Consider the following 12,582-nt stretch of genomic DNA (forward strand, 5'->3'; position numbering starts at 1 on the left):
TACATATATATATATATATATATATATATATATACATATACATATATACATATACATAAATATATACATATATATATACACACATATATATATAAATATATATATATATATATATATATATATATATATATACTGTATACGGGCAATCTGGCACTAACGAATGAAACTGGTTGTAGGCTTTTCACATGGGCTATTCCCCCAGCTTGTTTATTATGGGAGCTTTTAGCCGACTTCCACACATCATTTTGTATTACAACAACAAGGTTTACTCAGCACTTTGTTTTATCTGAAAAAGTTATTTCGTTTGTCCTCAAGAGCGCTTTATTATCCTGAATTGAAAGCGGGATTTGCTCTACGTATTTTTCATTCCTTCAAGGGTTGTGGTGGCCCTGACTAGTGAACATCTGACTTGGGTTCGAGTCCAGCTCAAATTCGTTAGTTTCTTTGTTCGCTGAAACTTCATCATCCTTGTGAGCACAAGGATGGCTGGTTTGGGGGAGCCTATAGGTTTATTTGCTGAGTCATCAGAATCCATTGCCTGGCCCTCCTTGGTGCTAACTTTGGTGGAGAGTGGACTTGGGCCCTTAATCATATGTATACATGATCAGTCTCTAGGGCACTGTCCTGCTTGATAGGGCAATGTCACTGTCCCTTGCCTCTGCCATTCATGAGTGGCCTTTAAAGCTTAAACCTTAAGACAAAAAATGCCGAAACTGCTTCATTTTAAGGTCCCAGCGAATGCTTAAAATCTTACTGTACACTGCCAGATATTTCGCGTCTGGTGTATACATTTTAAAGGTATTACTTTATAGAGCGAGATGTGTGTGAATACCAGTGTTGTTGCCTTTTACGATAGCAAACGAAGTCAAATTCGATTCGTTTTTATTATCGAAGCAGTTATTCCATCGTATCCTGGGTCTTTCCATATCTTGGGTTTTTTTAATGATATCTTAAACTTCAAACACATTGAATTCATTCATGGGTACATCAAGGTTTTCCTCAGTTTCAGGTATATTAATCAAATTATTCCCCTCATATCTCCTATTCATGACCTCACTAAGGTGCTGTATCCAGCTTTGTTAGTACTGTACAGTAACATTCACTAAATACTATTGTATTTTAACCAAAAAACAATAATACAACTCTCTCTTTGTGTCTGTATACATATATACACACAAACATTATATATATATATTATATATATATATATATATATATATATATACATAATATATATATATATATATATATATATATATATATATATATATATATATATATATATATATATATATATATATATATTAGCTATGTTTGGAGTTAAATGGCAGGACAAGAATAGAAATGAAACTATTAGAGAGATTACTCGAGTGCCATGTGCGGACGAGATCATGATGAGGGGTAGATGGAGATGGTTTGGGCATGCTCTTCGCACTCCCCAAGAGAGATTAATTCATCAAACATTCAGCTGGGCTCCATAAGGCACCACAAGAGTTTAAAGACCAAGGCCTACATGGCTGAGAACAAATGAAGCGCGAAGTAGGAGATGACGCATGGAGAAGTATTGAAATAAAAGCTCAAGATAGAGACGGATGGCGAGATCTAACCAAGGCCCTTTGGGTCAATGGGCAATGGAGGAGATGATGATGATGATGATGATATTAGCTATGTACGAATGATGATGATGATGAATGATGAAATAAAGATATTTTTATGTTTAAACTTTTCGACCTCCTTTCTAAGCAAGAGTTCCTTAACCTAAGGCAAGACCGTCTTTAAAGTGCTGATATTCTCTCTTTAACCCAAAGCAATGTCTTTCTTGAAAGCGACTTTGAAATACAATCTATACGCCGAACGTGTCACCTCTCCTCCGGCAATCCATTCATGAACGTCAGATCACAAGACCCCCTTTGTTCCCCAGTGGCTCTAATCGCTCTAATGCGTCTCCAATTACCAATCATTCGTCTTGCTTGGGAAATCGCCAGTCTATCTCAAGTTGCTGTCAAGATCTTCCCTCCACTGAGCTAAGAGTTGCTGGCCCTCTCTTGGGTTTATCAGGTTCTGTATGACTGAGAGTTGCTGGCCCTCTCTTGGGTTTATCTGGTTCTGTATGACTGAGAGTTGCTGGCCCTCTCTCGGGTTTATCTGGTTCTGTATGACAGAGTTGCTGACCCTCTCTTGGGTTTATCTGGTTATGTATGACGGAGAGTTGCCGACCCTCTCTTGGGTTTATCTGGTTCTGTATGACAGAGTTACTGGCCCTCTCTTGGGTTTATCAGGTTCTGTATGACTGAGAGTTGCTGACCCTCTCTTGGGTTTATCTGGTTCTGTATGACTGAGAGTTAATGGCCCTCTCTTGGGTTTATCTGGTTCTGTATGACTGAGAGTTGCTGACCCTCTCTTTGGTTTATCTGGTTCTGTATGACTGAGAGTTGCTGGCCCTCTCTTGGGTTTATCTGGTTCTGTATGACTGAGAGTTGCTGGCCCTCTCTCGGGTTTATCTGGTTCTGTATGACAGAGTTGCTGACCCTCTCTTGGGTTTATCTGGTTATGTATGACGGAGAGTTGCCGACCCTCTCTTGGGTTTATCTGGTTCTGTATGACAGAGTTACTGGCCCTCTCTTGGGTTTATCAGGTTCTGTATGACTGAGAGTTGCTGACCCTCTCTTGGGTTTATCTGGTTATGTATGACGGAGAGTTGCCGACCCTCTCTTGGGTTTATCTGGTTCTGTATGACAGAGTTACTGGCCCTCTCTTGGGTTTATCTGGTTCTGTATGACTGAGAGTTACTGGCCCTCTCTTGGGTTTATCAGGTTCTGTATGACAGAGTTGCTGACCCTCTCTTGGGTTTATCAGGTTCTGTATGACTGAGAGTTGCTGACCCTCTCTTGGGTTTATCTGGTTCTGTATGACTGAGAGTTGCTGACCCTCTCTTTGGTTTATCTGGTTCTGTATGACAGAGTTGCTGGCCCTCTCTTGGGTTTATCTGGTTCTGTATGACTGAGAGTTGCTGGCCCTCTCTCGGGTTTATCTGGTTCTGTATGACAGAGTTGCTGACCCTCTCTTGGGTTTATCTGGTTATGTATGACGGAGAGTTGCCGACCCTCTCTTGGGTTTATCTGGTTCTGTATGACAGAGTTACTGGCCCTCTCTTGGGTTTATCAGGTTCTGTATGACTGAGAGTTGCTGACCCTCTCTTGGGTTTATCTGGTTCTGTATGACTGAGAGTTACTGGCCCTCTCTTGGGTTTATCTGGTTCTGTATGACTGAGAGTTGCTGACCCTCTCTTTGGTTTATCTGGTTCTGTATGACTGAGAGTTGCTGGCCCTCTCTCGGGTTTATCAGGTTCTGTATGACTGAGAGTTGCTGACCCTCTCTTGGGTTTATCTGGTTCTGTATGACTGAGAGTTACTGGCCCTCTCTTGGGTTTATCAGGTTCTGTATGACTGAGAGTTGCTGGCCCTCTCTTTGGTTTATCTGGTTCTGTATGACTGAGAGTTGCTGGCCCTCTCTCGGGTTTATCTGGTTCTGTATGACAGAGTTGCTGACCCTCTCTTGGGTTTATCTGGTTATGTATGACGGAGAGTTGCCGACCCTCTCTTGGGTTTATCTGGTTCTGTATGACAGAGTTACTGGCCCTCTCTTGGGTTTATCAGGTTCTGTATGACTGAGAGTTGCTGACCCTCTCTTGGGTTTATCTGGTTCTGTATGACTGAGAGTTACTGGCCCTCTCTTGGGTTTATCTGGTTCTGTATGACTGAGAGTTGCTGACCCTCTCTTTGGTTTATCTGGTTCTTTATGACTGAGAGTTACTGGCCCTCTCTTGGGTTTATCAGGTTCTGTATGACAGAGTTGCTGACCCTCTCTTGGGTTTATCAGGTTCTGTATGACTGAGACCCTCTCTTGGGTTTATCTGGTTCTGTATGACTGAGAGTTGCTGACCCTCTCTTGGGTTTATCTGGTTCTGTATGACTGAGAGTTACTGGCCCTCTCTTGGGTTTATCTGGTTCTGTATGACTGAGAGTTGCTGACCCTCTCTTGGGTTTATCTGGTTATGTATGACGGAGAGTTGCCGACCCTCTCTTGGGTTTATCTGGTTCTGTATGACAGAGTTACTGGCCCTCTCTTGGGTTTATCAGGTTCTGTATGACTGAGAGTTGCTGACCCTCTCTTGGGTTTATCTGGTTCTGTATGACTGAGAGTTACTGGCCCTCTCTTTGGTTTATCTGGTTCTGTATGACTGAGAGTTGCTGGCCCTCTCTCGGGTTTATCTGGTTCTGTATGACAGAGTTGCTGACCCTCTCTTGGGTTTATCTGGTTATGTATGACGGAGAGTTGCCGACCCTCTCTTGGGTTTATCTGGTTCTGTATGACAGAGTTACTGGCCCTCTCTTGGGTTTATCAGGTTCTGTATGACTGAGAGTTGCTGACCCTCTCTTTGGTTTATCTGGTTCTTTATGACTGAGAGTTACTGGCCCTCTCTTGGGTTTATCTGGTTCTGTATGACTGAGAGTTGCTGACCCTCTCTTTGGTTTATCTGGTTCTGTATGACTGAGAGTTGCTGGCCCTCTCTTGGGTTTATCTGGTTCTGTATGACTGAGAGTTGCTGGCCCTCTCTCGGGTTTATCTGGTTCTGTATGACAGAGTTGCTGACCCTCTCTTGGGTTTATCTGGTTATGTATGACGGAGAGTTGCCGACCCTCTCTTGGGTTTATCTGGTTCTGTATGACAGAGTTACTGGCCCTCTCTTGGGTTTATCAGGTTCTGTATGACTGAGAGTTGCTGACCCTCTCTTGGGTTTATCTGGTTCTGTATGACTGAGAGTTGCTGGCCCTCTCTCGGGTTTATCTGGTTCTGTATGACAGAGTTGCTGACCCTCTCTTGGGTTTATCTGGTTATGTATGACGGAGAGTTGCCGACCCTCTCTTGGGTTTATCTGGTTCTGTATGACAGAGTTACTGGCCCTCTCTTGGGTTTATCAGGTTCTGTATGACTGAGAGTTACTGGCCCTCTCTTTGGTTTATCTGGTTCTGTATGACTGAGAGTTGCTGGCCCTCTCTCGGGTTTATCTGGTTCTGTATGACAGAGTTGCTGACCCTCTCTTGGGTTTATCTGGTTATGTATGACGGAGAGTTGCCGACCCTCTCTTGGGTTTATCTGGTTCTGTATGACAGAGTTACTGGCCCTCTCTTGGGTTTATCAGGTTCTGTATGACTGAGAGTTGCTGGCCCTCTCTTTGGTTTATCTGGTTCTGTATGACTGAGAGTTGCTGGCCCTCTCTTGGGTTTATCTGGTTCTGTATGACTGAGAGTTGCTGACCCTCTCTTGGGTTTATCTGGTTATGTATGACGGAGAGTTGCCGACCCTCTCTTGGGTTTATCTGGTTCTGTATGACAGAGTTACTGGCCCTCTCTTGGGTTTATCAGGTTCTGTATGACTGAGAGTTGCTGACCCTCTCTTGGGTTTATCTGGTTCTGTATGACTGAGAGTTACTGGCCCTCTCTTGGGTTTATCTGGTTCTGTATGATTGAGAGTTGCTGACCCTCTCTTTGGTTTATCTGGTTCTTTATGACTGAGAGTTACTGGCCCTCTCTTGGGTTTATCAGGTTCTGTATGACAGAGTTGCTGACCCTCTCTTGGGTTTATCAGGTTCTGTATGACTGAGACCCTCTCTTGGGTTTATCTGGTTCTGTATGACTGAGAGTTGCTGACCCTCTCTTGGGTTTATCTGGTTCTGTATGACTGAGAGTTACTGGCCCTCTCTTGGGTTTATCTGGTTCTGTATGACTGAGAGTTGCTGACCCTCTCTTGGGTTTATCAGGTTCTGTATGACTGAGAGTTGCTGACCCTCTCTTGGGTTTATCTGTTTCTGTATGACTGAGAGTTACTGGCCCTCTCTTGGGTTTATCTGGTTCTGTATGACTGAGAGTTGCTGGCCCTCTCTCGGGTTTATCTGGTTCTGTATGACAGAGTTACTGGCCTTCTTTTGGGTTTATCTGGTTCTGTATGACAGAGTTGCTGACCCTCTCTTGGGTTTATCTGGTTCTGTATGACAGAGTTACTGGCCCTCTCTTGGGTTTATCAGGTTCTGTATGACCGAGAGTTGCTGACCATCTCTTGGGTTTATCTGGTTCTGTATGACTAAGAGTTACTGGCCCTCTCTTGGGTTTATCAGGTTCTGTATGACTGAGAGTTGCTGACCCTCTCTTTGGTTTATCTGGTTCTTTATGACTGAGAGTTACTGGCCCTCTCTTGGGTTTATCAGGTTCTGTATGAAAGAGTTGCTGACCCTCTCTTGGGTTTATCAGGTTCTGTATGACTGAGACCCTCTCTTGGGTTTATCTGGTTCTGTATGACTGAGAGTTGCTGACCCTCTCTTGGGTTTATCTGGTTCTGTATGACTGAGAGTTACTGGCCCTCTCTTGGGTTTATCTGGTTCTGTATGACTGAGAGTTGCTGACCCTCTCTTGGGTTTATCTGGTTCTGTATGACTGAGAGTTACTGGCCCTCTCTTGGGTTTATCAGGTTCTGTATGACTGAGAGTTGCTGGCCCTCTCTTTGGTTTATCTGGTTCTGTATGACTGAGAGTTGCTGGCCCTCTCTCGGGTTTATCTGGTTCTGTATGACAGAGTTGCTGACCCTCTCTTGGGTTTATCTGGTTATGTATGACGGAGAGTTGCCGACCCTCTCTTGGGTTTATCTGGTTCTGTATGACAGAGTTACTGGCCCTCTCTTGGGTTTATCAGGTTCTGTATGACTGAGAGTTGCTGACCCTCTCTTGGGTTTATCTGGTTCTGTATGACTGAGAGTTACTGGCCCTCTCTTGGGTTTATCTGGTTCTGTATGACTGAGAGTTGCTGACCCTCTCTTTGGTTTATCTGGTTCTTTATGACTGAGAGTTACTGGCCCTCTCTTGGGTTTATCAGGTTCTGTATGACAGAGTTGCTGACCCTCTCTTGGGTTTATCAGGTTCTGTATGACTGAGACCCTCTCTTGGGTTTATCTGGTTCTGTATGACTGAGAGTTGCTGACCCTCTCTTGGGTTTATCTGGTTCTGTATGACTGAGAGTTACTGGCCCTCTCTTGGGTTTATCTGGTTCTGTATGACTGAGAGTTGCTGACCCTCTCTTGGGTTTATCTGGTTATGTATGACGGAGAGTTGCCGACCCTCTCTTGGGTTTATCTGGTTCTGTATGACAGAGTTACTGGCCCTCTCTTGGGTTTATCAGGTTCTGTATGACTGAGAGTTGCTGACCCTCTCTTGGGTTTATCTGGTTCTGTATGACTGAGAGTTACTGGCCCTCTCTTTGGTTTATCTGGTTCTGTATGACTGAGAGTTGCTGGCCCTCTCTCGGGTTTATCTGGTTCTGTATGACAGAGTTGCTGACCCTCTCTTGGGTTTATCTGGTTATGTATGACGGAGAGTTGCCGACCCTCTCTTGGGTTTATCTGGTTCTGTATGACAGAGTTACTGGCCCTCTCTTGGGTTTATCAGGTTCTGTATGACTGAGAGTTGCTGACCCTCTCTTTGGTTTATCTGGTTCTTTATGACTGAGAGTTACTGGCCCTCTCTTGGGTTTATCTGGTTCTGTATGACTGAGAGTTGCTGACCCTCTCTTTGGTTTATCTGGTTCTGTATGACTGAGAGTTGCTGGCCCTCTCTTGGGTTTATCTGGTTCTGTATGACTGAGAGTTGCTGGCCCTCTCTCGGGTTTATCTGGTTCTGTATGACAGAGTTGCTGACCCTCTCTTGGGTTTATCTGGTTATGTATGACGGAGAGTTGCCGACCCTCTCTTGGGTTTATCTGGTTCTGTATGACAGAGTTACTGGCCCTCTCTTGGGTTTATCAGGTTCTGTATGACTGAGAGTTGCTGACCCTCTCTTGGGTTTATCTGGTTCTGTATGACTGAGAGTTACTGGCCCTCTCTTTGGTTTATCTGGTTCTGTATGACTGAGAGTTGCTGGCCCTCTCTCGGGTTTATCTGGTTCTGTATGACAGAGTTGCTGACCCTCTCTTGGGTTTATCTGGTTATGTATGACGGAGAGTTGCCGACCCTCTCTTGGGTTTATCTGGTTCTGTATGACAGAGTTACTGGCCCTCTCTTGGGTTTATCAGGTTCTGTATGACTGAGAGTTGCTGGCCCTCTCTTTGGTTTATCTGGTTCTGTATGACTGAGAGTTGCTGGCCCTCTCTTGGGTTTATCTGGTTCTGTATGACTGAGAGTTGCTGACCCTCTCTTGGGTTTATCTGGTTATGTATGACGGAGAGTTGCCGACCCTCTCTTGGGTTTATCTGGTTCTGTATGACAGAGTTACTGGCCCTCTCTTGGGTTTATCAGGTTCTGTATGACTGAGAGTTGCTGACCCTCTCTTGGGTTTATCTGGTTCTGTATGACTGAGAGTTGCTGACCCTCTCTTGGGTTTATCTGGTTCTGTATGACTGAGAGTTACTGGCCCTCTCTTGGGTTTATCTGGTTCTGTATGACTGAGAGTTGCTGACCCTCTCTTTGGTTTATCTGGTTCTTTATGACTGAGAGTTACTGGCCCTCTCTTGGGTTTATCAGGTTCTGTATGACAGAGTTGCTGACCCTCTCTTGGGTTTATCAGGTTCTGTATGACTGAGACCCTCTCTTGGGTTTATCTGGTTCTGTATGACTGAGAGTTGCTGACCCTCTCTTGGGTTTATCTGGTTCTGTATGACTGAGAGTTACTGGCCCTCTCTTGGGTTTATCTGGTTCTGTATGACTGAGAGTTGCTGACCCTCTCTTGGGTTTATCAGGTTCTGTATGACTGAGAGTTGCTGACCCTCTCTTGGGTTTATCTGTTTCTGTATGACTGAGAGTTACTGGCCCTCTCTTGGGTTTATCTGGTTCTGTATGACTGAGAGTTGCTGGCCCTCTCTCGGGTTTATCTGGTTCTGTATGACAGAGTTACTGGCCTTCTCTTGGGTTTATCTGGTTCTGTATGACAGAGTTGCTGACCCTCTCTTGGGTTTATCTGGTTCTGTATGACAGAGTTACTGGCCCTCTCTTGGGTTTATCAGGTTCTGTATGACTGAGAGTTGCTGACCCTCTCTTGGGTTTATCTGGTTCTGTATGACTAAGAGTTACTGGCCCTCTCTTGGGTTTATCAGGTTCTGTATGACTGAGAGTTGCTGACCCTCTCTTTGGTTTATCTGGTTCTTTATGACTGAGAGTTACTGGCCCTCTCTTGGGTTTATCAGGTTCTGTATGACAGAGTTGCTGACCCTCTCTTGGGTTTATCAGGTTCTGTATGACTGAGACCCTCTCTTGGGTTTATCTGGTTCTGTATGACTGAGAGTTGCTGACCCTCTCTTGGGTTTATCTGGTTCTGTATGACTGAGAGTTACTGGCCCTCTCTTGGGTTTATCTGGTTCTGTATGACTGAGAGTTGCTGACCCTCTCTTGGGTTTATCTGGTTCTGTATGACTGAGAGTTACTGGCCCTCTCTTGGGTTTATCTGGTTCTGTATGACTGAGAGTTGCTGACCCTCTCTTGGGTTTATCTGGTTCTGTATGACTGAGAGTTACTGGCCCTCTCTTGGGTTTATCTGGTTCTTTATGACTGAGAGTTGCTGACCCTCTCTTGGGTTTATCTGGTTCTGTATGACTGAGAGTTACTGGCCCTCTCTTGGGTTTATCTGGTTCTGTATGACAGAGTTGCTGACCCTCTCTTGGGTTTATCTGGTTCTGTATGACTGAGAGTTACTGGCCCTCTCTTGGGTTTATCAGGTTCTGTATGACTGAGAGTTGCTGACCCTCTCTTTGGTTTATCTGGTTCTTTATGACTGAGAGTTACTGGCCCTCTCTTGGGTTTATCAGGTTCTGTATGACAGAGTTGCTGACCCTCTCTTGGGTTTATCAGGTTCTGTATGACAGAGTTACTGGCCCTCTCTTGGGTTTATCTGGTTCTGTATGACTGAGAGTTGCTGACCCTCTCTTGGGTTTATCTGGTTATGTATGACTGAGAGTTGCTGACCCTCTCTTGGGTTTATCTGGTTCTGTACGACTGAGAGTTGCTGACCCTCTCTTGGGTTTATCAGGTTCTGTATGACTGGGAGTTGCTGACCCTCTCTTGGGTTTATCTGGTTCTGTATGACTGAGAGTTACTGGCCCTCTCTTGGGTTTATCTGGTTATGTATGACTGAGAGTTGCTGACCCTCTCTTGGGTTTATCTGGTTCTGTATGACAGAGTTGCTGACCCTCTCTTGGGTTTATCTGGTTCTGTATGACTGAGAGTTGCTGACCCTCTCTTGGGTTTATCTGGTTATGTATGACGGAGAGTTGCCGACCCTCTCTTGGGTTTATCTGGTTCTGTATGACTGAGAGTTGCTGACCCTCTCTTGGGTTTATTTGGTTCTGTATGACTAGCTGGACGTGGTTTTGAGTGACGGGTTTTAGTATACAAATTAACCGTCTCAACAGAGAGTTATCTGTGCTGAAAATGCCTTGTTAGTTTTATAAAGGTCAATACAGAACACGATGAAAGTTGTATAAGGACTGAATTTGCAGTTATTATTATTATTATTATTATTATTATTATTATTACTTGCTAAGCTACAACCCTAGTTGGAAAAGCAGAATGCTATAAGCCCGAGGGCTCCAAACGGGAAAATAACCCAGTGAGGAAAGTAAAAAAGGAAATTACAAGTAATTAACAATTAACATAAAATATTTTCAGAACAGCAACATCACATAAAAGAAAAAAAAACACAGAGAAAGAGAAATAACATTGAATAGTGTGCCCAAATATACCCTCAAGCAAGAGAGCTCTACCCCAAGACAGTGGAAGATATGATACAGAGGTTATGGCACTACCCAAGACTAGAGAACAATGGTTTGATTATGGAGCGTCCTTCTCCTAGAAGATCTGCTTACCATAGCTTAAGTCTATCTTGTACAATGACTCTTTTTGCACCTAAGAATGGCATTTGCAACTGCTATTCTTTGACTAAAATTCTAAATTTATAACGTGACTAAAGAGAACACATAAAATAAACACCTTGAACAGTTAAAGCAGATGGGATCTGAAACTTTATGCCTTTATACTATAGTCAATTCTTTTTAGTAAGGCGGATTTGCACCGACTCGCAGGGGTGCTATTTTAGCTCGGAGAAGTTTCATGATCGCTGATTGGTTGGACAAGATCATTCTAACCAATCAGATAGCAGGAAACTTTTCCGAGCTAAAAGGGCACCGCTGTGAGTCAGTGCAAATGTGCCTCATTAAAAAAAATTGAGTATAGTTAGAAAACCACGAAATGGCAAATGTAAGAATTGAAAGACTGAAAAGGACTGAAAACATGGTAGTTGAATCAGTAGAACTTCATAAGTTCAAAGTTGCAGCAAATTTTTTTATGTTGAACAGGCTGACATAAGTCTTTTTATAGTCTATATATGAATGGTCTGTTTTAATGTTAATGGTTTTTAAAATATTTAAAATATTTTTTTTTAATAATTCGTTAATTCTTATAGCGTTTACTTATTTCCTTGTTTCCTTTCCACACTGGGCTACTTTTCCCTGATGGAGCCCTTGGGCTTATAGCATCTTGCTTTTCCAACTAGGGTTGTAGCTTGGCTAATAATAATAATAATAATAATAATAATAATAGCAGGGAGAACACTCTAATGACTATCAGGATAGAAAAGATATTATTGTTAATCAAATTTTGTGGTGGCCTGTTGGTAACATCCCTGACCAATGATCACCAGACGGGAGTTCGAGTCCCGCTCAAACTCTTTAGTTCCTTTGGTTGCTGCAACCATACCTCCTTGTGAGCTAAGGAAGCGGGGTTTGGGGGGAGCCTATAGATCTACCTGTAGAGGCATCAGCATCCTTTGTCTGGCTCTCCCTGGTCCTAGCTTGGGGAGAGATGGGGCTTGTGCGCTGATCATACGTACATGTGGTCAGTCTCTAAGACATTGTCCTGCTTGCTAGGGCAATGTTACTGTCCTCTTCCATTCATGAGAGGCCTTTAAATTTTCAAATGCAAGTTACCCTCAAAGAACTCGCCTATTCTCATAGACAGACCACGGAATGTGAGTTTTCTAACGATCCTAGTATGGCCAAATGATCTGTTTTAGCTCAATGGAGATACCAGAAATGTGAAGCGTCTCACTCTATCACAGAGAGAGAGAGAGAGAGAGAGAGAGAGAGAAAAGAGAGAGAGAGAGAGAGAGAGAGAGAGAGAGAGAGAGAGAGAGAGAGAGAGAGAGAGAGTGGATGTATGGTCATTTGTCGAGTCGATCCTATTGTAATAGGAGTATACTCAACGGTCTTTCTTTGTAAAATAGGACAAGGAAAAGGTGACTAAACCTAATCCGGGTGAAGACGATTTGAATCTTTCTCAGTTTGCTTGAGGTAAATCATACAATAACTCTTATCATGTATAACGATCATTTAGCAAGCTGTATGGTGATTAAACAAGGTAAACATACTAGTGCATGCAAAACATAGAATATTAAAGCAAATAAGTAGTCTTTTTGGTATTACTGATATCTTGAAGTATTTAGTAGTGCCATAGACTCTGCACAATGGCCTTCCACTGTCTTGGATTAGAGTT

General features: G+C 43.5%; 1 protein-coding gene across 1 annotated transcript in view; it reads right to left on the bottom strand.

The window, feature by feature from the left end:
• Nucleotides 1–2,002: 2,002 nt before the first annotated feature.
• Nucleotides 2,003–12,582, bottom strand: part of LOC137627237 (uncharacterized) — a 360,253-nt gene continuing 349,673 nt past the window's right edge. The window contains exons 26-43 of the mRNA XM_068358318.1: nt 10,268–10,458; nt 10,000–10,150; nt 9,730–9,871; nt 9,112–9,270; nt 8,443–8,611; nt 8,095–8,249; nt 7,473–7,811; nt 6,814–6,972; nt 6,493–6,655; nt 6,063–6,268; nt 5,484–5,652; nt 5,181–5,335; nt 4,739–4,942; nt 4,383–4,670; nt 3,724–3,882; nt 3,268–3,565; nt 2,746–2,975; nt 2,003–2,239 (exon numbers count right to left, since the gene is read on the bottom strand). Coding sequence (XP_068214419.1) covers nt 2,003–2,239; nt 2,746–2,975; nt 3,268–3,565; nt 3,724–3,882; nt 4,383–4,670; nt 4,739–4,942; nt 5,181–5,335; nt 5,484–5,652; nt 6,063–6,268; nt 6,493–6,655; nt 6,814–6,972; nt 7,473–7,811; nt 8,095–8,249; nt 8,443–8,611; nt 9,112–9,270; nt 9,730–9,871; nt 10,000–10,150; nt 10,268–10,458 — 3,574 coding nt within the window. The remainder of the gene's footprint in view (nt 2,240–2,745; nt 2,976–3,267; nt 3,566–3,723; nt 3,883–4,382; nt 4,671–4,738; nt 4,943–5,180; nt 5,336–5,483; nt 5,653–6,062; nt 6,269–6,492; nt 6,656–6,813; nt 6,973–7,472; nt 7,812–8,094; nt 8,250–8,442; nt 8,612–9,111; nt 9,271–9,729; nt 9,872–9,999; nt 10,151–10,267; nt 10,459–12,582) is intronic.

The sequence above is a fragment of the Palaemon carinicauda genome, chromosome 35 (genome assembly GCF_036898095.1).
Source record: "Palaemon carinicauda isolate YSFRI2023 chromosome 35, ASM3689809v2, whole genome shotgun sequence".
Lineage (NCBI taxonomy): Eukaryota > Metazoa > Arthropoda > Malacostraca > Decapoda > Palaemonidae > Palaemon > Palaemon carinicauda.